We start from the raw sequence: 26,076 nt of genomic DNA on the forward strand, positions 1-26,076 counted from the left end.
ATATAAAATATTAATTAATTAAATAATTATATTAATTAATTAAATAATTATATTATATAATTAAATAATAATTAATTTAATAATAATTATAATGACTAATTAAATTAAATATTGATATTTTTATTTAATTAATAATTTATATTAATTAATTAACTAATAATTAATTAAGTAATTAAATTATAATTAATTTATTAATAATTATAATAATTAATTAGATTAAATAATTAAATTTTTATTTATTTAATAATTTATATTAATTATTTATATCATAATTAATATTAAATATTATTTATATTTATATTATTATATTAAATTAGCTGTTAGAAACTAGCTGTTATTATGTTACTGTTATTATTAATAAATTAATATTTTGTTATTCTATATATACCACTTAGATACATTTCTATTCTCACACTCTCTACTACTCTTCTTCATCTTCTTCCAAGTTTACGAAATTAAAATTCTGCTACTATTATTTTTTGTTTGAAAAAATGGATCCAAACCAACTCAACTTTTTCTTCAATTACTTATAAAACTTTCCTCAAATTTCGAATACCCAATAATCTCAAACCTCAAACTCTCAAGTTCCAAATCAAAACTCCACACTACCAAATACATTTCAAAATCCAAATCCATAAAATCTTTCTAATTTCAATTTTCAAGCTCCTTATAATAATCAAAATTCACAAACACCCCATTTTCCATTTTCATCCAAATTTAACCCCTCTATCAGAAATGTTACTCCAACTTCCTTGTCGTTTCCAACTCAATTTAGTGCATCAAGACATAACTCATCTGGTGTTGGTGGCTCTTCTAACCCATCCTCTCAAACTCCTATACAATCTAGTCCAAATTCGTAATATTCAGATTTTGCCAACCCTCGTGGATTAGATGCTATCGACCTCAATGATGATGATATTAAAGATTGGAGGCAAGATAGTATTCAACACTCGCATTGGAAAGAGTATGAGATGCTGATCAGTGCATGGTTAAATGTTTCAACACATTTGTAGTTGGTACCGATCAAAAGGGGGAAACATTTTGGAGTCGAATTCATAGTTACTGTGTAGAATTTTACTCCGACATGACAAGGGAGGTAATTGCATGTAAGAAACGATGGTATAAGATCAACAAGGATGTTGCACAATTTGTTGGTTGCTACGATCAAGCTAGTCGAAACATAAGGAGTGGTTCGAACGCTGATGATATAAAAGAGTTGGCTTATAAATTTTATTCCACAAATTATGGTAAAAAATTCACTTTTGAGAGGCATTGGAACATGCTTCGGTTGGAGCAAAAATGAAAAAGCCAACTACCTACACAGAGTGGCGGCTCAAAGAGAACCAAGGTTAGTGCAACTGGAGCATACTCATCCTCATCAAACCCAGAAACACCGTTGGCTGACGAACCCGGTGTGGACTCTCCCGTTCGCCCACAAGGATCAAAGAAGAACAAGCAAAATGGTAAGGAAAAAGCACAAATGTCTGAAGATTTTAGCGAAAGAAAATCATCGGTTGTCAAAAAATTATCTCTCATGGAAGATTTTAAGAATGTTAGAGAAAGAGAACTAATGGATAGGGAAAAAAAAAGAGAAGATGAGAAGGAACATAGAGCAAAGATTTTGGCAATCAAAGAGAAGGAGTTACAAATTCAAGCGGCAATGAAAGAACAAGAATTACAAACTCAGAGGTATATTAAAGAAATTGAGATAAAAGCAAAAGAAAGGGAGATGGAAAGGATGGCCAAGGAAAGGGAAAGGGAGATGGATATGCAAATACTTAATGCTGACACGTCTACAATGAGTGAAAAACGACGAGCTCTTCATGAGATTGCATGTGAGAAAATAATCACCAAGTGGTTTACTTAATGGTTCCTTGTATTCGTAGAGTTATGTAGTATGTTCTTATTTTTATTGTGTATTACTAGTATGTGATGTAGTTTGTTTTATTTATTTCTGATGTAAGTTTTTAAATTAGTCAATATTATTGTGCCCTTATTGTTCATGAAAGTGACCATTGCAAAACTAGCCATTAGGTAGCCATTGCAAAACTAGCCGTTGCAAAACTAGCCGTTAGAAAACTAGTCGTTAACTAGCCGTTAAGGTACTTATTACAGACACACTTATAAATATCAACTATCAATGACTCCGCAACTCCACTTCAACTCTTGTTTCTCACCTCGAAAGAGAACTAAAAATTATATTTCTAGATATGGCTAGAAATTTTGATGATATGTTTAATGAGGCTTTGTATGGCAAAAGAAGACGGCAAGATAACACACTCATAGATAATTGGATCGATGAGTATTTACTCGAAGATTTAGAAGAAGAAGATATCGATAGAAGCTCTATCCCAATTACTCGTAGATGGAATAACAGAGATCGAGAAGCATGACATGGTCGCCTTTTCTAAGATTACTTTGCAGATGAATCGGTGTATAATGCTGACATTTTTTGACGGAGATTTCGAATGAGAAGACATGTGTTCCTTCGGATAGTAGACACTCTCTCAAACGTCTATCCGCATTTCCAACAGAGGGTTGATGCAACTGGAAGAAGAGGCTTGTCGCCACTCCATAAATGTACCGCTGCGATACGGATGTTAGCATATGGCGTATCAGCTGATGTTGTTGATGATTATGTGCGCATAGGCGAGAGCACTACAATTGAGTTCTTGAAAAAATTTGTTGAAGGTGTCATTTCGTTGTTCGAGGATGAATACTTGCGAAAACCCAATCCAAATGACATACAACGCCTGCTACAAATGGCGGAGGGTCATGGCTTTCCTGGCATGTTGGGTAGCATTGACTGCATGCATCGGCAATGAAAAAATTGTCCAAAGGCGTGGAAAGGTATGTACATGAGTGGTTATCGTGGGTTGCAACCATAGTACTTGAGGTTGTAGCATCTTCAGACCTTTGGATATGGCATGCGTTTTTTGGAGTTTTTGGTTCAAATAACGATATCAACGTGTTAGATCGTTCTCCAGTGTTTGATGATATTCTAAATGACCGTGCTTCGGAGGTAAATTATACTATTAATGGTAATAATTATACAATGGAATACTATTTAGCAGATGGTATTTATCCTGAATGAGCCACATTTGTCAAATCAATCTCAAAGCCACAAGGGGAGAAACGCAAGTTATTTGCACAATACCAAGAAGGGCAAAGAAAAGATGTGGAATGAGCATTCGGAGTGTTGCAAGCACGCTTTGCAATTATAAGTGGTCCAGCTCGTTTTTGGGAAAAGAAGAAGCTTGCTAATATAATGAGAGCTTGTATTATATTACATAATATGATATGATTGTTGAGGATGAAAGAGATACTTATGCAGAAAATTTTACTCAAAGCTTAGAGTATGATGATGTTGAAAATGACTTATCGCAACCTCAGTTGCGAGAAGAAGATTTTGCACCATACCATCAATTTCTCCAAAGAAATGTCCAAGTTCGAAATAGGCAACAGCATAGACAATTGAAAGAGGACTTGATTGAACACATATGACAATTTCACAATGCTTATCGTCAACTATAGAGTTTAATTATGTTTTTCTTTGTATTAAGTAATTTTACAAATTAATGTAACTCCGAATTATATATTATGTATTATTGTTATATATGAATTTATTTAATATTAATATCTTTTAATAGTGAATTATTTTTAATTTTAAATATTTAAATTACATTGTTAAAAAAAATTAATTACATTAATTTTAAGAATTTTAATTAATTAATTAAGTGGGACCACAATAAAAATTAAAGTTAGTTTTTTTTAATGGATAAGAGAAAGATATTTTGAGTTTCTATTTACTGTTTATGACGCAAAAGTTTATGTAAAATTACTTTTTATAATAGACGAGCATAAACAGAAATTGAAATGAATTCTCTACTAAAATGATCTTAAGACTCGTAGTCGTAGCCTCGTACGGGACAGCGTGTGCTTCTCCAATCCAACGGAACAGATCTAAATTCTTAAATATTAAAATGTCAAGCAAAGTGCAACTATGCAAGTACAAACTATTAATGTGTTACTGTTATGGTTCTGTGGACCCACACTATTGGCAACTCCGCAACTGAATTTGGTTTGTGTTAGGGGTGCACATGGGTTGGGTGAAGCCGGGTTTGATGGGACCCAGATCCGATCCGAAATATACACTGGGTCTATTTATTAGACCCGAACCCGACCCTAGACCCGATGAAACCAATACACTTTCGGGCCACAATTATACCGGGTGAAAACCGGGTAAAAACTGGGCCATTAACATTACATTACGTTGATACCTTCTTGTAAGCTAGCATGTAAAAATATCCAAATTTCTAAGACTCCAACCATTATTTAACATGGTAAAATTTACTTAGAAAAATATAACAAGAATCAATCCTTCTTTAAAATTAAAGCATAACCACAATCAATACTAAAGTAAAAAAAAAAAACCACAATCAATACTAATATTGTCTAATAATATCAAATATTTAAATCAATACAAATAACACAATATTATGCATTAGTCTAAAGTCTTATGCATTCTAAATATAAAACATTAACTTATAGTCTTATAACGACTAATAACACAAAATATTAAGGTTTACAATACTTAAATTTCACATAAAAATAGTCATGATCCATCACTAATAACACAAAATATTAATTATGTATGATGACCGGGCCACCGGGCCGACTTCGGGTGACCCGAGTTATAGCCCGGACCCGACCCGAAATAATGACCGGGTCTATTTTTGAGACCCTAACCCGGCCCTAAACCCGATGAAATCACACCAAATTAGCCCCTAAAGTGTTCGGGCCCGGGCCGAGCCTTCGGGCCGGGCCGGGTCTGTGCACCCCTAGTTTGTGTGGCCCATCCATCAAGATTTTAAGGGTGTAATTGATTGTATTTTTTAGTTTTTAATGATTTATTTATAGAATTTTATGAAAAAAATTTGTTTTTATAAAATTTTTAAAATGAAAAAAATTAAAAATAAAAATAAAAATGAAAGCATAAATAAAATCTATCTTAACTAAGTGTTTCTAAACTTTAAAGTGTTATTATATTTAAAAACAAAAGAAAAAATTAACCTGATATTATATATTTAAGTGTTTACAAATTTTTATTGTAATTATATTTAGAATTTAGCTAAATGTATTTTGAGAAACAATATTAAAATTAATTTTTTTGTTAATATCTTTTTCAAATGATAATATTCAAATTCTTAATTTTGTACATTTATTATTTTATTAATTAATAATTGTTTAAAAAAAATTAAGTAATTGACAAAGATGCATATTATGATAAAAAAATAAAAAAATAAAAATTCATTTATATAAATAATTAAATACTTTATTGTGTTCACGAGTAAATAATTATTTTTTATTATGAAAGATTCAGACACGCATATTTCTATCCATAAAAAATAAAAATAAAAATTATACCCAATAGAAATGAGTTTTTGTAAATTATCTAAATCTTAAAAAATTAAATAAATTTTTTAAACGACCATTTAATATAATTTAATTATAACCTCTAATTTTGCTCTATACCGCGCTCTCCTAATACTAAACTCTACTACTACTTTTGTTCTCAACTACCACCATCACTACCATCATCGTCATCACCACTACCGGCATCACTCTCCTCGCCAAATCTTGAATCCCACTTTCTTTTTCATATTTTTTTTCAACATGTACTTACAAACTATGTTGTTCGAAATTGAAACCACCATCTCCCCCAAATTCACCGGTTTTAGTTTGAACTCGCTCTCAGTAATACTTTCATCATCTCTTTAACTTCCTCTTCTCTTATATATTATTGTGAATGATTGCATTCTTCTTATGCTAAGAAGTTGAAGTACGTAGATCTTCTTCTTCTGCCTCTATTCGTTTCTATAGATCCCGAACTCGACGTCATTGGCGCCGTACAACAAAATTTTCATGGCAGTGTTTTATGGCTGGTTTGAGAACACTAAGTCGTAATTTTTAACTTTTTTTTTACAATTTCTACGAATGAAATTACCAGAGTTGAGTTGAGTTTTTGATCTAATTATAGCATCATGATGTGGCCATAAGTTTTGGAGAGGTTTCTAAGAGAACGGTGTGAGAGTGTGTCGAAATGGAGGAGGTTCCGATGAAGGGTAATTTTGGTGGTGATGGAGGAAGGTTCATTGGATTGGGTTTGGATTTTTTTGTGTGGTTGAAAACAAAGACAAAGAAAACACTGATCATAAAAGGGGATTTGGATTCTCTAAAGTTTGAATTTCACTTTAAAGAGTAAAGTGTGATCTCTCACCATTTATTTTATAGATGGGACCAAGAATAAATATGAGAGAGAAACCATTCAAGGGTATAAGATCACACTTTATCCTCTAAAATACAAATTTAAAATTTAGAAGATCCAAATTCTGTAAAAAGTATTATGTTTGATAATCAGAGATGATGATGGCAGTGATAGTGATAACGACAGTGATAGTGATAGTTGTTGAGAATAAAAGCAATGGTAGAAGTGGTGTGGAGTAAAATTAGAAGTTAAAGTTAGGTTATAATAAAAAGTAGTTTAAAAATTTTATTTAATTTTTTAGAATTTAGATAAATTTATTTACAAAAATTGATCTTTTATAGATATAACTTTAATTTCTACTTTTTATGAATAAAAATATCAACATATGAATCTTTCATGATTAAAAATAAGAGAAAGTATGGAAAGACAATGATATTAGTGTACATTATGATAATAACATTTTTTAAAAAATTAAAAATTAAATATTAAATTCTTAATTAATTATTTGATTTCAAAATTTAAAATTTGAAAATTTAGGATTAGCATTTAATCTTTCAACTTTTGTTCCATCCGGGACCTGAAGGCCATCCCGACGCGCTCATGACCATCAACAAGGATGATGATCTCAGAAAAGCTTTTGAAATGTTCGCATGGGAGACGGAATCTTCATCGTCATTGTCAGGTATCATCCCAAAGGATTTACAACGGATACTGCAGCAACTTGGTCTTGAAAGCTCATATGATGACTGCCATGATTGTTGCCTTCGACACTGATTCTAATTAATTATTTTTTCATCTTACATCATTGTTGAATGTTCAATTCACTAGGTATGTAGATTGTTATTTTAATTCTTAATTGGATGGTTATTTTGTTCGATCCAGTTTTAAGTTTATACAATTAACAAATGTTAGATGGTCATTTCACTAGGTAGTCAGATGATTATTTTACTAAGGGTTAAGTATTATTTTCATCCCTAAGATATGGGATGAAAATCAAAATCGTCCCCGACCTTTTTTTATTATTAAAATCATCCCCAACGTTATAAAACGTTATAAAATCGTCCTTTTGTCCATATATAAAATTTTTCGGACAATTTTGCCCTTAAACAAAAATTAAAAAATCTCTCCACCTTCACCACTACCCTCTGCATTACCCTCTGCATTATCATCACCATCACCATCGCTACACCATAACCACCAACAACAACAATCACAAAACAAATCAACACAAATTTTAAATTAAACAATTCAACAATCATCAACCATCATTTTAGATCCAAAATTAGCAACAACATAAATTAAAAAAATTTAAAAAAGAACTCATATGTTCTTCAAAAATAAAAAAAAGAAAGAAGAAGAGAGAAAGAGAACAACGGAAGAAAATGGGAATAAGAACTCAAAATTGCAGCATCTTTTCTTTCCATTTTTTACATCTGCCATTTACTCTCCACCCTCAACACTCCTCCAACCTCTATAATACTACTACCTTGCCCCTTTCTTTTCCTACTATCAAAAAAATATCACAAGTCTAACTTTAGCTTTACCCAAAATCAACAACAACAAAAATAAAGAGGAAGCAAATCAGAGAAAAATGATACAAAAGAAGAAAAATTAGAAAAATAAAAAAATAAAAAACAAATTAAAATCCAAGAAATCAAGTAAAAAGAAGAAAGAATGGAGCAGGAATTGTTACTACTAGCAATTTCATTATTGGTTCAATAATTTTAATGTGCTTGCTGTTGTAAATGATGATTGCGCTTAATCTAACATTATTGTTCAAGATTGAATAAAAATTAAAGAAAAAGAAGTTGAAAAAGCATCATTCCAATGTTCTTGCTGTTGTGGATGATGAACAACGTTGAATCTATCATTATTGTTCAAGATTGAAGAGAAATTGGAACCCTAGTTTGCATTGGAGCCATAACTGAAGAAGAAGAAGAACCAAGCGGTGATGGTGGGCAGGTGAGGGGAGTTGGTTGGGTTAGGGGGATTATTTTTTATTTTTAATATTATTTTTATTAATTATTAAGAATAATTTAGTAAAAAAAATTAAAATTGAAGTAAAAAAGGACAATTTTATAATGTTTTGTAACGTTAGGAATGATTTTAATAACAAAAAAAAGTCAGGAACGATTTTGATTTTTATCATAGACTTTAGGGACGAAAACAGTACTTAACCCTTTTATCAGAGAGCTTCTAACGCTGAAGAAGTGGGATGATTGATGAAGATGAGGTAGCAGACAGTTAAAAAAAGAAAGTGTTTGAATAAATTTCATAAATTAGAATTGAGATGATTAATTTTTTTTGGTCAAAAAATAATTAATTTTTTAAAATAACTGTTTATTTTTTTTTCATATATTGGATCAAATTTAAAATCCATTATACGCAGTAGAGTTTTAAAAACAATTATTTATTTTTTTGTTCACACAAATATCTCTTTATTTTATTGTAGAATTATCCTATGACAAAACCCGTTAAATATAAGCATTTTTGGTTCGGCTAAACCTCGCGTTGTTCTTTCAAATTTCATGCCCTAGTCTCCAAAAAAAATATTTCATGCCCCCTTTCACGTGATGAACGAATTGAAATTAAAATTCTACCTTTCTCTTTCTTTATCTGATTGTCTACTTGTCTTAGCCCGCTTCCTCCATTTTACAACCAAGCGCGTAGCTTATCCGTACTTACACTTTTTTTTTTCAGAATAGATTGATCTCTTATGTTTATTTAGGTGTATTAGATTTAATAAAAAAATTAAACATAATTTTTGTTGTACTGACTGATTGATACAGTGTAAAAATTTTTAAAATTAGATAAATTAAATTTAAAGATTAATATATTCATATTTTAAAAAAATAAAAAATTTAAATATATTTTTAAATTTGTATTTTAAAATTTTAGAATTTTAGTAAAATATATTAAACACGAAGAACTAACAAGATTAAAGGAAGCTGACTAACTGTCAGAAAAAGAAGCGCAAAGTGCCATTCCATGTGGGGTATGGGAATCCTTGAAATCAGGGAAAGTTAATAAACTTTCATTATTATTGACGACTCATTTCAGAATCAATTTTTCTTTTCCCCTTAGAATACCCCGGTACCCAGACATATCCCAGTATCCCACTGCCATTTTCTTTCTAAAGAACATGGTGTTACTGTACACCAAAAATATAGAAAATGGACGATGATCAGTGACCAACACAATATATATTCTTGAAGCAGTTTGACTTATATCAATCAATAGAGGCTGGAAACTTTAATCCGGCCTACAAAGATTTTGACACTCATATTACATTTCCACATAAATCCAAGACAAAAAATGTCAACATGGTAGCTAAGGTTCGACTGATGAGGTCGTTATCATCATCAGTAGTTGTTTTGACATTGTTTGATACTTTGATCTATATTCCTCTTTTTTATGTTTGCTGACTTGTCTTGTGCACCTTAATTAGAATTCCGTTGTTGCATATATGAAATAAGAAATGTTATCTATAATTTTAAAATCAATCATATTAAGTGTATACTAAAATTAGTTACTAACTAATGTAGAATTCCTAACACATAACTAGTTAAATCCATTAATTATGAGATGAATTTCTTATTATACCTTGGGCTTTTGTAGTTGTGTCACTCATTCACTTGTATGTAGTTTGCAAACTAATTTTAAACTTCAGATGATAAACACATAATGTTATGTTAAAGAAAAAGGATAAAAAGTCTGAATAATTTGCACAGTACTCAACCACGGAGTTTGAATTATAAAAGACGGAACAATGGCATGAATTCTTCAATGTTAGGCCAGCTACTACTATGAGAGAAATGATGAACCAAAAAAAAGTATCAGTTGATTTTATATTAAGCATGAACTAGTTATCTCTTTCAAGTGGGAGGACCTAGAATTAAAATTATATACTTCATTACTTCATCTTTTTGTGTGTGCAGACTTATCAACTTTTACGCTAAAACATTGAGCGAGCCTCAAATACTCAAATCATATTCATATAAGCATGATGCATGCTCTTAGTTTCTCATTACTTGGAAACTATAAAGGGATGTTCTTGTCTTCATGACGACAACGCACACTCTATTTTCTTTAGTAACCAACTCCATTCAACTGGGAAAGAATTTTTTTTTTGTTAAAAAAAGAAGAAAGAAAAACACACTATAGTATCTTGCACACATTTTGCAAGTTGCAGAAACGTGTAACTCAAGACTTAATGCTTACGACACGCTGAAAATACACGTACAAGTTAAAAAAAGGTAAAATTAAATTTCTTCCACATAATTAAATTGATTTAATAAAAAGGTAAAAATCACAATCTTAATTTAAAAAAAATTCCAAATCAAAACACTCTCAACGCGCTAACGAGCCGTTTCTTCTCCCCTTCCCACTCTGTACTACTCATTAGTCATTACTCATTTCGGAAGTGCGCACGTTAGCAACCTTGTCCGCTCTCACTCTTTCTTCGACCACTTTCTCTCTCAATTCTGTTTCTCTCTCTATAACGGCATAACAACCATTGCAACCGCCACACACAGGCTTAGCACAATTGCTGACTTTCAGACTTCACCAAACGACACCGCTTTTCTAGGGCTCCGATTCCGATGATATGAATTTCCGCCAGCGTCAACCCCATGCGTCGCCGGTGGCCACCGCTACACCGGTCCGGGAGGAAGAGCCCTACAACATAATCCCCGTCTACAATCTCCTCGCTGACCACCCCTCCCTCCGGTTCCCTGAAGTCCGCGCCGCTGCAGCAGCACTACGCGCCGTTGGAGACCTCCGGCGGCCGCCGTTCGGGCAATGGCGACCTCACATGGACCTCCTTGACTGGCTCGCACTCTTCTTTGGCTTCCAGCGCGACAACGTCCGCAACCAGCGCGAGCACCTCGTCCTTCACCTCGCCAACGCTCAGATGCGCCTCACGCCGCCGCCGGACAACATCGACACACTCGATGCCGGCGTCCTCCGTCGCTTCCGCCGGAAGCTCCTCAAAAACTACAACTCTTGGTGCTCCTACCTAGGCAAGAAGTCCAACATCTGGATCTCCGACCGCCGCCGCGGCGGCTCCGCTGACTCTGAGCAGCGCCGTGAGCTCCTCTATGTGTCCCTCTACCTCCTGATCTGGGGCGAGGCGGCGAACCTCCGCTTTGTTCCGGAGTGCATCTGCTACATCTTCCACCACATGGCAATGGAGCTGAACAAGATCTTGGAGGATTACATTGACGAGAACACTGGCCAGCCTGTGATGCCTTCGCTTTCAGGTGAGAACGCTTTCCTCAACCACGTTGTGAAACCTATCTATGAAACTATTAGGCGTGAGGTTGATAGTAGTTGGAATGGAACTGCTCCGCACAGTGCTTGGAGGAATTACGACGATATCAATGAGTATTTTTGGAGTAGGAGGTGTTTTGAGAAGCTTGGATGGCCCCTTGATATTGGTAGCAACTTCTTTGTGACGGGTAGCGGTGGGAAGCGTGTTGGGAAGACTGGGTTTGTGGAGCAGAGGTCGTTTTTAAACCTGCTTAGGAGTTTTGATAGACTTTGGGTGATGCTGGTTTTGTTCCTTCAGGCTGCTATTATTGTTGCTTGGGAGGAGAAGACTTATCCGTGGCAAGCATTGGAGGACAGGAGTGTTCAGGTTAAGGTTTTGACCATTTTCTTCACGTGGAGTGGCATGAGGTTAGTGCAGTCTCTGCTTGATATGGTGATGCAGTTTAGGTTGGTGACAAGGGAGACGATGGGGCAAGGTGTGAGGATGGTGATGAAGGTTATTGTTGCAGCCGGGTGGATTGTTGTGTTTGGGGTCATGTATGAGAGGATATGGTCTCAGAGAAACCATGATAGGAGGTGGTCAGCAGAAGCGAATAGAAGGGTGGTGAATTTTCTGGAGGTTGTGTTTGTTTTCATCATTCCTGAGCTTCTGGCTCTGGCCCTTTTTATAATTCCCTGGATTAGAAACTTTGTTGAGAATACAAATTGGAGGATCTTTTACATGTTGTCATGGTGGTTTCAAAGTAGAATCTTTGTTGGTCGTGGCTTGAGGGAAGGTCTTGTGGACAACATTAAGTACACATTGTTCTGGGTTGTGGTGCTGGCCACAAAATTTTGTTTCAGTTACTTTCTGCAGGTCAAACCCATGGTTGCTCCAACAAAGGCACTGTTGAAGCTTAGGAATGTTGAATATGAATGGCATGAGTTTATTCATAACAGCAACCGATTTGCTGTTGGATTATTGTGGCTTCCGGTTGTTTTGATATATCTAATGGATATACAGATTTGGTATTCAATATATTCATCCTTTGTTGGGGCTGCTGTGGGGTTGTTTGCACATTTGGGTGAGATTCGAAATATGCAACAGCTGAAATTGAGGTTCCAGTTTTTTGCCAGTGCAATTCAGTTCAATCTCATGCCAGAGGAGCAATTGTTGAATGCAAGAGGAACATTGAAGAGCAAGTTTAAGGATGCCATCCACAGGTTGAAGCTCAGATATGGGCTTGGTCGGCCATTTAAGAAGCTTGAGTCTAACCAGGTTGAGGCCAACAAGTTTGCTTTGATATGGAATGAGATAATTTTGTCTTTCAGGGAGGAGGATATCATCTCTGACAGGGAGGTTGAGCTTTTGGAGCTGCCACAGAACTCTTGGAATGTCAGGGTTATCCGCTGGCCATGTTTTCTTCTCTGCAATGAGTTGCTGCTTGCACTCAGTGAAGCCAAAGAACTGGTTGATGAGTCTGACAACAAGCTGACAAGAAAGATACGCAAGAATGAGTACAGACGCTGTGCTGTCATTGAAGCATATGATAGCATAAAGCACTTGCTTCTTGAGATTATCAAACCCAACAGTGAAGAGCATTCTATTGTGACAGTTCTATTCCAAGAAATTGATCACTCTTTGGAGATTGAGAAATTCACAAAAACATTCAAAACCACTGCACTGCCTCTGCTCCATAGCAAGTTGATAAAGCTTGTTGATTTATTAAACAAACCCAAGAAAGATGCTACTCAAGTGGTGAATAGCCTTCAGGCCCTTTATGAGATTGCTGTCCGAGATTTTTTCAGGGAAGAAAGGAAAACCGAACAGCTGAGGGAGGATGGTTTGGCTCAACGTAACCCAGGTTCAGGTCTCCTTTTTGAGAATGCTATTCAGTTACCTGAGATCAACAATGAGAACTTCTATCGGCAGGTTCGGCGTTTGCACACAATTCTCACCTCCAGGGATTCAATGCAAAACATCCCCAAAAATCTAGAAGCTAGACGGAGGATTGCCTTTTTCAGTAATTCACTTTTTATGAACATGCCCCATGCTCCCCAAGTTGAGAAAATGTTGGCTTTCAGTGTTTTAACACCTTATTACTCGGAAGAAGTATTATACAGCAAAGAACAGCTCAGAACTGAGAATGAAGATGGGGTTTCAATCCTTTATTATTTGCAGACTATATATGATGATGACTGGAAGAATTTTATGGAAAGGATGCGTCGGGAGGGGATGGTGAAAGACAGTGATATTTGGGCTGATAAGCTTAGAGAGTTGAGGCTTTGGGCTTCCTACAGAGGCCAGACACTAACACGAACAGTTAGAGGAATGATGTATTACTACCGGGCCCTCAAGATGCTGGCTTTCCTGGACTCTGCGTCAGAAATGGATATTCGAGAGGGATCCCGTGAACTTGTTACAATGAGGCAAGATAGTTTAGATGTTATGAACGCCGAAAAGTCACCATCTAGGAGTTTAAGCAGGGCAAGTAGTTCAGTAAGTTTGTTATTCAAAGGCCATGAATATGGGACTGCTTTAATGAAATTCACATATGTGGTTGCCTGCCAGATATATGGATCTCAGAAAGCAAAAAAGGATCCTCATGCTGAGGAAATTTTGTATCTGATGAAAAACAACGAAGCTCTTCGGGTTGCCTATGTTGATGAAATAACCACTAGTAGGGATGAGAAGGAGTACTACTCCGTTCTTGTTAAGTATGACCAACAATTGCAGAGAGAGGTGGAAATTTACCGTGTAAAGTTGCCTGGTCCCTTGAAGCTTGGGGAAGGAAAGCCAGAAAATCAAAATCATGCCATCATATTCACTCGTGGTGATGCAGTTCAAACTATTGATATGAACCAGGATAACTACTTTGAGGAGGCACTGAAAATGCGAAATCTCTTGGAAGAATACAGGCATTACTATGGCATCCGGAAACCAACTATTTTGGGAGTTAGGGAGCATGTTTTTACTGGTTCTGTTTCCTCTCTTGCTTGGTTCATGTCAGCTCAGGAAACAAGTTTTGTCACCTTAGGACAGAGGGTTTTGGCAAATCCTTTGAAGGTTAGGATGCATTATGGTCATCCAGATGTATTTGACAGGTTTTGGTTCTTAACACGTGGTGGTATCAGCAAAGCTTCCAGAGTGATCAACATCAGTGAAGACATTTTTGCTGGCTTTAATTGTACTCTCCGAGGAGGTAATGTTACACACCATGAATACATTCAGGTTGGAAAGGGAAGGGACGTTGGATTGAATCAAGTATCAATGTTTGAAGCAAAGGTTGCTAGTGGGAATGGGGAGCAAGTCCTTAGCAGAGACGTGTATAGATTGGGTCATAGGCTGGACTTTTTCCGCATGCTCTCTTTCTTCTACACTACTGTGGGATTCTTCTTCAACACAATGATGGTGATTCTGACTGTATATGCCTTTCTATGGGGTCGACTTTATCTTGCCCTTAGTGGTGTTGAGGCTGCAATGGAAAGTAACAGCAATAACAATAAAGCACTTGGTACCATCTTGAATCAGCAGTTCATTATTCAACTTGGACTTTTCACTGCCCTTCCAATGATTGTAGAGAATTCCCTTGAGCATGGGTTCCTTCAGGCTATCTGGGATTTCTTGACAATGCAGCTCCAGCTTTCATCAGTTTTTTACACATTCTCAATGGGCACTCGTAGTCATTTCTTTGGCCGGACTATTTTGCATGGTGGGGCAAAATATCGGGCTACCGGACGTGGATTTGTTGTAGAGCACAAGAGTTTTGCTGAGAACTATAGACTCTATGCACGTAGCCATTTTGTGAAAGCAATTGAATTGGGGTTAATTCTTGTAATCTATGCTTCACACAGTCCTGTGGCATCTGACACATTTGTGTATATAGCCATGACCATTACTAGTTGGTTCTTAGTGGCATCGTGGATTATTGCACCGTTTGTTTTCAATCCTTCTGGCTTTGACTGGTTAAAAACTGTGTATGATTTCGATGACTTTATGAACTGGATTTGGTACAGAGGAAGTGTGTTTGCTAAGGCTGAACAGAGCTGGGAAAGGTGGTGGTATGAAGAGCAGGATCATCTAAGAGTAACTGGCCTTTGGGGGAAATGTATGGAGATAATTTTAGACCTTCGTTTCTTCTTTTTCCAGTATGGAATTGTATATCAGCTAGGAATTGCTGCTGGAAGTCACAGTATTGTTGTTTACCTGCTGTCTTGGATTTGTGTGGTTCTTATATTTGGGGTATATATGCTGGTTGCATATGCCCACAACAAATATGCAGCCAAAGAGCATATATACTATCGGCTGGTCCAGTTCCTCCTCATAATTCTCGCAATTCTTGTGATAGTTGCTTTACTGGAATTCACCAACTTCAAATTTGTGGATATCTTTACTAGCCTGTTGGCATTCATTCCCACGGGCTGGGGCCTGATACTGATTGCCCAAGTATTTCGGCCATTTTTGGAATCAACTATAGTTTGGGATGGAGTTGTTTCAGTGGCTCGTCTATATATTGGGATTTTGCTGAATAACTTCTTTTTGTTTGACCCGATGTTATTGTATGTCAAACTACGAACAACTTTAACACGATAATGCTACTATTCCGCTAAAATTAGATCCATTTTTTTAAGTATTGTTTCTCTCCCCTTGTGTGATTGATATTCTTGATTCTCTTGTGCAATAAAGATACATGCAGTTCTAATAAAGTCGTAAGCACATACCTGCTTAAGCACGGAATAAATTCCCATATCACCTGTCAGTTGTTTGTGAATTAGGAATACTAGAAGGGTGTGCAGTGACATCTATAATACACTTTGTTATTACACGATCTCTTCTCTGGTATACTTGTGTGTGCAGATTTGATTTAATCGTCATTATTTATGAACTTGTACTTGGCAAAGGTTTTAATGTGAGTTCTTTTTTCAAATATATGGCATCATGATAGGAATAGAATGCAGTTAGAAGTACTCATGCGTCTAGCCAATTGTAGCTTTGGTTTTTCACATTGTTATATCAAACATAGATTCTTTTTACATGGAATTGGAAGATTATGAGATCATAAAAACTCAAAGGCTTGACTTCTTTTCAAGTTGACAACAAGTAAAGCGTCGATCAAAATATTCAGTTTTAATGAATTTATTGTAATTTCCATAACCTTAGATTTCGTAAATTCTTATTTTTTTGGGTATTTTTGAGGTCTATAATGATATTGGCACATTGGAAATTAGAATCATGGATGTTGTAGAAGGATAAGAAAAGTTCATATAAAATTCAGATTATCTAGAACTCTAATTTCATACACCTTTTTTCATAAATAGCAAACTATTTCCTCTCAGCTCATGTAGAATTCTAGCCGTATGTTCTATCTCTTGCTGTTATTTATTTTTTCCGTTTCAGTGTTTAATGATTCGTTTTGCCATGTTATCAGGGTTTGATGTGCCTTTTACATGATGTGGTATATGGAGCTAGATTCACCAGATATTTATACATGGTAATCCTTCTCTCCAAACTCCATATGTACCCGATACTTGCTCAGGCCTTAGCTATTTTACCTTATCGGAATTTGATTGCCACAATTACGCTGCGTCAATAATTTGATAACCATGAGTATGTTTTGTGAATGTTAAAATAAAATTTCCAAGTTCCTCCCCCGAAGTTGAATGTTGTGGTATATAGCTGAATTCTATAGCATGAATGATTGGGCAGTCTTGTGTAGGATTATGTTAAGTACCTAAGGAAAGTGGAAACTACATCTTAAAACCTAGAAATTAAAGGAGAAGAATTACTCTCCATAAATACCTCAGGCGTCCCATACTACTTGATGTGGGACTTTGGACACCCCATAATACCAAGTCCCGGACAAGACACCGGCCCTAGAGAGCCGACATCCACAATGGCTTCACTCTATTGACATTGACTTAGTGGTAGTCACTCGTAATATTCGGTATTTACTTTAATCCATTTTATAGGTAACCCTTTTCGTGTTGCCAACAAGCTAGGCTCTGATATCATTGTTAAGTACCTAATGATAGTGGGAAACAATCCCTTAATAGCTAGCTATTAAGGAGAAAGAACCACCATCCTTAAATATATCAAGCAATTCAAACTACTCAAATGTGAGACTTTGAACACTCCATAATACCCAAGTCCCAAAATGACTATGCCATAATTAAATATGTTAGACTAATGATTTTATGGCCATTGCAACAAATGCATTTGGTAAATTAATGCTTATTTCTCTAATTTTTTGTAGATGGGTATTAGCTACCTTGTTAATTAATTATTGAATAGCAGTTGACTGGTTTGTGGCTATCATTTCAAGATAATTATTTTTCAACCCAAAAAAGGTGCTAATTCGTTGAGGGTGCGCAATTCTGCATGCTGTTGAAGAACATTTAATATGTTCTTTAAAAACGTTCAATAATTTTTTTGATGTAATTATAGATTTAAACGAGTGGTTTGCACTCCAAGAGCATTCAATAATCTCTTGTCTAGCCTATCCTCCTTGACAGAATTCACATGACAAAATGGATGTAAAATACTTGTATAATATTCTTGGAGAACATTAATCCGCGATCTAGGAGCATCTTTTATATAATTATTTAACTTTTACATGAAAATAAGTGGCTGCGAATGTTCTTAGAGCATGTAGTGTATGTGCTTTAGTAGCGTGTAAATATTTCTCGTATTTGTTGTACAGTGTTTTGTGTTGATATTTGCTTTGTTATAAATTGGAGGTTCTGTGGTTCTTGCTTCCCATTCAAGTTTCTTTTTGGTTCCTTCCATATATCATCGCAATTTTGCATGTGTGCCAATGGCAATGGCAATGGCAATGCTTCCATTTTGTGAAAGATTTAATTAGCTATCCTACTGCCTTTTTATCGTAACTAATAATAGCCTTGTGTTATGTTTGCAGACTTAATTTTGGAATCGTTTGCAGAGAGTTGATAGGAGAGAGATGGTATATTTTGATTTGCTTACAGATTTAACTTTGTGTAGCTAGAGGGGCCAAGGTTGTTATTTTATTCTTGTTTGTGTTCGGTGGATGGGGGATGAATATTATTCTTTGCTTTACTACTTCTAGCCATATTTGTTATTGTAATTAGCCGTTTGTCACGTCTAGAATTGGTTTTTGCTGGCGATTCTTCCTGTCTACTAAATCCGGCAGAAGAATTTTATTTCATGATATATAGGTTGTACCATGTTTATTCAGATTTGTCTATTCATCTAACAGCTGTTTACTCGGTTGTGTAAGAAATCAAACCTGGTACAAGGATGAAACAAATTACTCGCAGAATGGAGATTAATATTGTACAAAGGTTCTATCATTCGCTGTCTCAACTTTCAAGAGCTAGGCTGAATGTAAATTAAAAAAGGAAAAAAAACGTCGCATTTCCCCCGAGTTGAATTAATTCAACCACTATAATAGATTTTGAAAAAAATTCTATCTATTGACTGTTGAACTTTTCTTCTTGCTCAAAACTTCTAAATATGGCCGCTAGATCAGCTGAAGATTACAGTTTCGTACACTAACCGTTCAATGGTAAATAACTAAATATTGATTGTGGACTGATGCAACAAATTATATCAAATACCCCATATTATTACTATCAAGTTCTGAAAATGCAACCGGTTATCAAACGGATAAAATTAGAAGTTAAAATATTTGAAAGTTTAATTGAAATTTAACTAAAGTTAAATCAGACATGATAAAATAATATATTTATGTATAAAATGTATTTAAAAAATTATTTTTTATTTTGTTAATTGCTAAGGTTTACCAATTTTCCAAATTTTTATTGGTATCCTGACAACAGGTTTTTACTTTTAATCGAACGCCCAAACCAATTTAGAGGCTATCTATTGGTTAGTTCGGTCGAACTGTCCTGTTGTTGTTCATTTCTTTGAAAAAAGGAACATAAAAAGATAGTTTATTGTAAACTCATACTTAGGTTTGTATATGATATTGTTGATCACAAAGTCATACCCCATAAACCCCCAATGAGAGTGAAGCAATAAAGGGGTGAAATAGCTAGAAGTTGTGACATATAGCAACAGGGTATTTTCTCGAGTCACCTACAATAATAACACCTGCATTTGCAGATGGCAAAGATGAGGTGGAGAAAATCAAGTTTGCAAAGTTGTTGCTGCCTGCCCGAGAAACTTTACAGCGTGTAGGTTTAGTGCGGGAAGGAAGGTGGCCCCCTTAGTAAGAAAAAGTCAAATTTTGAAACACTTGCACTTAAATAGTTTTCAACAAAAGTAACAGACAACAAGAATACTATTACATCTTATCATATATATAGATCAAACAATACTACTTACTACTATTGTATCCTATCATGTATCATGTCTGTAATAAATTTATTTATGCTCATCCTTTTTTTACCATCTCATTTAGTACCTTCAACAGAAGAAACTTGCATTTTTAAATTCCAGCATGATAAGATAGCTATTCTGATTTCAACGCAATATGAACACTATGGAGTATCCACAAGAAGACACAACATGCCAAAGAATATATTCGACTATTGATCTTACATTTGTCCTACTATTAATTCATCAAATGCTCATCTTCTCTCCCTGTTCACGGGCAATGGAAGCCGAGAGAATTCGAAGATTACGATTCAAGACTGTCAATGCTGATTCACATTCAGAAATTATTCTTGTTACAGAAGAGGGCTCTTCAGATGTCTCAGAAGATCCGAAGGCAAGAGCTGCATGCGAGTCTCTCAGATTCCCTAAGTTGGAGAAAAACTGTTACAAATAAAAAGGATGTAAATATGATATATGCAAAGTCATTGAAAATATCATTCAAAAGATATCCTTTTAAATTTCATGTTTTCAAACTTGAAATCCCAGAGCAGTAAATGTGAATTACACTCAGCATGACCATCTTAACATAGAAACAAATGAATCCATTTATCAGGATAATCAGTTTAAAGCACTGATGGTGTTCCATATTTGAATGAGAATTCTTTGTTTCCCATCAACTGAATTTGTATCATGTCAATTGATTGTTTGTGGCTCTTTCTGCCTTCAGCACTTAGCAAAATAACTCACTCCCAAAATCAAGACAAGAAACATGATGTTAGCTGACAGTTAAGACATCATAGGATAATCAGAAGAATTAAAATTCACACTACACTGTATCTACCTACTCTTAAGAAAAGAATAGTTAATACTTCAATAGGTATCCCATAAACACTAGATAGAATTCGATGTGAACAAAGACAATAACAGAAACTAATCGAAAAATAAAATTTCTACCAAAAAAAACTAAAAGAAGGTATGTGTAAATGAAGAGATAAGGAATAAAGGATAAGAAAAAAAAATAAGGAACAGAATAATTAAGTTATCTTTGAGCAATGAATACAATGGAAAAAAGAAATATAGAAATAACAGAACATTATAACTACCAAAAACTCCAAAAGTTTCTTATAACAACAAAAATAAAGGAATTTAAAAGCAACACATTAGCATGCATCCAGCAGAGCTTTTTATAGCTACATATATAAATACAGAACATCAAAATGACTAACCTGAATGGCTTCCGTATCTACAGTAGTCGTAATACCCAAAAACTTAATTTCTGCCAAATCTGCAAGGAAGACAAATTTGTTCAAAATTTGTTCAAAATAATAATTCAATAAAAACAAATGTGTGCGTAAGACAGAAATGAAGTAGAGAATGTAGAAGTAAAGAGTTCCTGATCTGCATGAAATTGACACAAGGAAAATCATTAACAGGATACTCAGAGAATACAGTTGATAATTAGATTGGCTTTGAACAAATGTTATAAGAAACCAATCAGCTCCAAACTTGGACATACCACAGATTTATATAGTAAATAACGCTTTACATAGGCTAAAGCATGTTAACATTATTAACACTCTGAAAGAGGACTTAGCTAAGGCTAACCAAGGATTGGAAGGTTTTGATAGGGTGGAAAATTGGTGGCAACTGGCACATCGTTTTCATTGTGGATCATGAAAATTGTTCCTCTTTGGCCATTCTGGGTTGCACTAATTTCAATTATCCGGGAAAACTTTTCATGAACAGGGAACACACTCAACAAAAGGGAACTGGTAGTGGTAGAGCAAGGCATGGTAGTGAAGCATTTCTAGTCTTTTGAACTCTCTTTATTCTTCTATTCTCCACTATTTTTTTCTCCGTTCCACTCCCGTTATTTCTATCTTGGGAAGTTAAAATTAAATAACTTAATGGATTGCAACAGTTTAGGGGAGGTGCAATTAAGCATGATCCTAAGATTGCACAGTGAAGGAAAGGCAAGTCGTTTCTTAACCTCCATCACTGCCCTCCATGTACATTAACTTGCTAGCCTATAACTGAATCATTATGCGGTGTGTTTCATGTCTGCGGATCATATAATGTGTTTATGTAGGGCTTGAATGTGTGACGCATTGATAAGGTCCCTACATGCTGTGAATCGTATCGTTCAGCATATGCACACTCCGATAAATCGTTAAGGTGTTAACTTTTTTTGTGCTTCGCTACATTTTCTTCCAACTCAAGAATGGTACTCGGTGCCCTTCATTTCTTCTGTAACAACATAGAGATCCAGAATATTTTATGTAGCTTCTATTAAAATAATATAATCTAGGCAAGTTAGACCTTTTGTACCTTTACTGAGAGTTGGAATGTGAAGAACTTGATGAGCAAATAATTTAAATAATTTATTAATTAGTTTGTATTTATTATATTATATATTTAATAATTTATAAAAAGAATATTAATATAATAAATAAAAAAATAATTTAAAAAAGATATTATTTAAAAATAAGAACAAATAAATCTCTAATCAATTTAAATTTAGAGACAATTAAATTTCTGTCTATTTTTGAACCTGACATGTCAGTATTTTTCATTTAAAATTGACGGAGAAACAGTCATAGAAGCGTTGTGTCACGAAATAAAGGACAATGATCGAAATGGATCGTTTTTTTTAGGAGTCACATTGTCATTCTGAAAAATAAAAAAAATAAAAAATAATAATTTTTGAAAAATCACAAAATAGCCTAGACAATTTTTAAATATATAAGAACATTTGCAAATCGCTTTCACTGTTCTTTCTTTTCAAAAATTGCTTTCTCAATAATTATTATTATTTGTAGGAGACATCAGACATCATAACCTCAATTTTCAGGAACACATGATTTCTTTCTTTCTTTCTATTTTATTTATGTTTTATCATAATTCTTGGCACATGTCCTTTTTTTTTTGGGTCAGAGGAACAAGTCCTGGTTTTGTCATATGTTTTCTATATTCTCACTGGGTATTATGTTATTGTTGTAAGGGCCCAAGAAGCGAAAGGCCCAAGCCAAGGAAAGCCAAGACAAAAAAAAAAGAAGAGAAAATAAAGTAAAAGAGTTTTCCGTTGCCGGGACTTGAACCCGGGTCTCTCGGGTGAGAGCCGAGTATCCTAACCACCTAGACTACAACGGATTGTTAGTTTAAAGTTTACAATAAAATAATAAAAACCAAAACTCTTCAACGTTCTCATACAACTTCGGGAACTTTTTTTTTTGGTATAACTTGGGGAATTTTAACCAATTAGAGGTTGTTAAATTTGACGATAAGTTTTGCACCAATTGCTTGAAGAAGATGCTGGAGATAGAAAAGGACTAAGGTGGAGTAAAGAAATGAGAAAATATTGTCAGTAAATGATAGAATGAATAAAATAATACTAATCAACCAAGGTGTGGTTTTCTGTGTTGGTTTGGTAGTTGCATTTTTTCATGGGCTCACCAAGACAACTGCCACTCTGCTAGCATCATGAGTGGTCCTCAAATTCAAAGTTGTTGATGGTGGTTGAGATTTCATGTGGATTATATGCAAACCTATCCATAATATTTAATGAATCTAACAAACAAATAGTAGCTATAAGAAGGCAAACTAGCAATGATTTAAGAAAAAATTGCATGCTTTAAAGTAACATTGTTATTAGTATATAATCTATGCTACAACATTATATACTCTATTAATAACTCAAACACTGGTGATGCAAAGTAAGGAATATTATACAACACCAGCCATTTGAACCCATTTACTAGTCCCTTTCTTTTTCTTTCCTCACAAATTTTGTTAACAAAATTCTTTGAAGCTCATGTCCCTTTGAGTCCATCCGTTGAGTTTGGCCAATCTGCAGGCTTGTTCGACGAAAAGCGAATATGTCGACGACCTCTCCCATGGGACCATCCCAAAATCGTCAAGGAACTCGGTCATTCCTCCGGCTAAGAATTGCCAGACTAGGGCGCCGGCTCCTGACCTTCTTTTCTTAGCAGATTTGTAGATAATGTTTAAAATCACTCTGTACATGTTTTCTCGGTTAGAGAGCGAGAAGTTCTTGATTGTGTCTGATAATCCATATTCGGAGAACAAGACCGGCTTATTCAAAACCTTGTCTCCATCTTCAATGTGCGAAAGCATCCACTTGGAGACGAATTTCATATAGTCTTCATATACTTCCTCGCGAAACCTATGCAGGAGTATAAAGTAAAATATGATTAAATAAAGGACAAAGTACAAAAGAGAAAGCAAAATCTGAAAAGATGATTTCAGACTTGTAAGGCAGATCTTAAAGAGCATGATGAAATTTCAACCGAATTATTCTAGATAGTAAACCATGTAAAACAGATGATGTTTCACTCTGCAGGTGGAGTTCTTGTGAATTTCTAAATTTTAGTTCCTTGTGCGATGAAGATCTAAAACAATAGATAGAAGTCATCCAATGCATACCAGTGGTCAGGGTATATATGAACAGAGGTGAAATCGACATTCACAGTTTTGGAATTCCTAATAAAATCAGATCCAAGTCTGGATGCCCAGGCCTCAGGGTTGACCGTCAAACGCTTCGGGTCATTAGGACCATAAAAGCCTTCAAGACCAACAGTCACAAGATGGTTCTTGTCGATCACTTTGACAAAAGCTGACATTTCTTCTATCCAATCCTGCAAATAAACTCCCATTAAGTACATTGAATACTCGGAATATACAAAAGAAGCAGTAACATCAGCATATTTGAATACAGGACTTACTTGGAGAGTGTCTCCAGAAGGATCAGTCATGCACCTAGGTTCGTTAATTAACTCCCAACCAAAAATGATGGGGTCATTTCTATATTCGATTCCAGTAATAGTATTTTTCCTTGTCAGAATAGTCTGCGGAAAATTAAACAGCTAAATTATCTAACAATAGTTGCTGCTAAATTGAAAATTTGAAATGTCATAAAAAATAAAGACGGAGGTTTAACCATGCAAAGATATAGTCAGTAAGCAAAAGTTTCACATATTGAAATTTATTCTCTAATTATTGAAATTTCATTTTTCGAAAGAGCCTAATGGTGCTGTTTGTGTCAGGATCATGGTATCATGTCTATCATTCCATATGTTTCAAATGTAGTATGCAAAAGGAAACAAAGATACTAAATGAAGCTTCAGAATTAAGGTTTACACATTTTAAGAAAAGAAAAGTTTTGCATTAGATCATCTTGCTCTTTGTTTCTAAACAAAGCTAAACTGATAAATGATGATTCAATCTGTTAAAACATTAAAAGATTTAGCTGAATGGCTCATCAATATCCCATCCAGGATAATTTTAGTAAGAGAAAGAAGGGAAAAAGTACTGAGAAGCTGCAATTGACCTATCATACCTTTACGTAATTCTTGAAATAACTACGAATTGATGGATCATAGAAAAAAGAATCATTAGATGAGCTTAGTCCGACCCCTTCTTGCCATGCCCATTCAACATATTGAGTCTTCCCACCATATGCGTGCAAGTTATTCACTAAGCTTAGGAGCAGCCTAACTCCATGGCGCCTTGCTTCTGCTATAACGTAATCCAAAGCCTGTCACCCAATCAAAAGCTCAGAAAAGTTTTCATCGTTCACCAGCCAATGCTAATTAATAAAGTAACTAGTTCACTTCATGGGTCTGAAAGGATTATCATCAATCAGTAATTCGACATAAAGCTGTTTTTAATTCTATCAAGCATGATCAGAGTTCAGAGGGATAGATACAGCAAGATGCAAATTTCCAAGACAACCCTCGTAAACTTAACAATCACACATAAACTTTTCAATTAATAACATAAAGGCGATCTTCACCTTAGACTATTGATTGAACCAAGAGAGAGGGACCACTTGTATCCTACACTAAGGGTCCATTTCGTAATTGTTTTATGATAGAAGTGCAAACACACTTGGAAACACTTATTTTCTGGAGAAGAAAACAGCTACATGTATCTATGTCTAGGGATCTATCCACCCAAAAACTAGAGACAATGGGATAGGACATAGACACCTCGCAAACACGAGTTACACATCATCATACCGAAGAACAATGGTATACATAGCCTGAAAATTCATCCCAGCACCAACAAACATGCCGCGGCTCGTCATATTTAACCACTATCAGTGTATCCCTGCTCTCTGCCCTAATGAATCTCGGCAATTACACATATCCAAAGCCAGATTTTCCATCAAATTATACAAATCCAATTCTGTAATCCTAGTCCAAACATAAAACCCCAATTT

At 34.9% G+C, this 26,076-nt stretch overlaps 3 protein-coding genes, 1 long non-coding RNA gene, 2 other non-coding genes and 1 pseudogene across 7 annotated transcripts in view; 5 read left to right on the plus strand and 2 right to left on the minus strand.

The window, feature by feature from the left end:
- The first annotated feature begins 985 nt into the window (after nt 1–985).
- On the plus strand, nt 986–1,867 carry LOC107478224 (glutathione S-transferase T2-like). Its single transcript, XM_052258190.1, has 2 exons — nt 986–1,219; nt 1,325–1,867. The coding sequence occupies exons 1-2, from the start codon at nt 986–988 to the stop codon at nt 1,865–1,867; spliced, it is 777 nt and encodes a 258-aa protein (XP_052114150.1).
- A 343-nt stretch (nt 1,868–2,210) lies between these two features.
- LOC107478223 (uncharacterized) lies at nt 2,211–3,504 on the plus strand (annotated as a pseudogene).
- Nucleotides 3,505–10,610: 7,106 nt separating this feature from the next.
- On the plus strand, nt 10,611–16,112 carry LOC107478222 (callose synthase 12-like). The gene has a single exon (XM_016098361.3). It carries the CDS (start codon nt 10,875–10,877, stop codon nt 16,110–16,112), a length of 5,238 nt encoding a protein of 1,745 aa, XP_015953847.1. The 5' UTR covers nt 10,611–10,874.
- Nucleotides 13,843–13,920, plus strand: LOC127745949 (small nucleolar RNA J33). Its single transcript, XR_008007573.1, has one exon. It is a non-coding gene; the product is annotated as a small nucleolar RNA J33 (small nucleolar RNA).
- Nucleotides 16,113–16,120: 8 nt separating the features above from the next.
- Nucleotides 16,121–18,847, plus strand: LOC107478126 (uncharacterized). Of its 2 annotated transcripts, XR_008006646.1 has the most exons (3): nt 16,907–17,010; nt 18,436–18,767; nt 18,815–18,847. It is a non-coding gene; the product is annotated as an uncharacterized LOC107478126 (long non-coding RNA). The 2 variants fall into 2 exon arrangements; XR_001589893.3 differs by lacking the exon at nt 18,815–18,847 and having other exon boundaries at nt 16,121–17,010; nt 18,436–18,731.
- Nucleotides 18,848–22,912: 4,065 nt separating this feature from the next.
- TRNAE-CUC (transfer RNA glutamic acid (anticodon CUC)) lies at nt 22,913–22,985 on the minus strand. The gene has a single exon. It is a non-coding gene; the product is annotated as a tRNA-Glu (tRNA).
- Nucleotides 22,986–23,421: 436 nt separating this feature from the next.
- LOC107478125 (mannan endo-1,4-beta-mannosidase 2) overlaps nt 23,422–26,076 on the minus strand; it is a 3,349-nt gene continuing 694 nt past the window's right edge. Inside the window, exons 2-5 of the mRNA XM_016098276.3 lie at nt 25,192–25,389; nt 24,578–24,700; nt 24,279–24,490; nt 23,422–24,018 (exon numbers count right to left, since the gene is read on the minus strand). Coding sequence (XP_015953762.1) covers nt 23,625–24,018; nt 24,279–24,490; nt 24,578–24,700; nt 25,192–25,389 — 927 coding nt within the window. The 3' untranslated portion in view covers nt 23,422–23,624. The remainder of the gene's footprint in view (nt 24,019–24,278; nt 24,491–24,577; nt 24,701–25,191; nt 25,390–26,076) is intronic.

This window comes from Arachis duranensis, chromosome 3 (genome assembly GCF_000817695.3).
Source record: "Arachis duranensis cultivar V14167 chromosome 3, aradu.V14167.gnm2.J7QH, whole genome shotgun sequence".
Taxonomy (NCBI): domain Eukaryota; kingdom Viridiplantae; phylum Streptophyta; class Magnoliopsida; order Fabales; family Fabaceae; genus Arachis; species Arachis duranensis.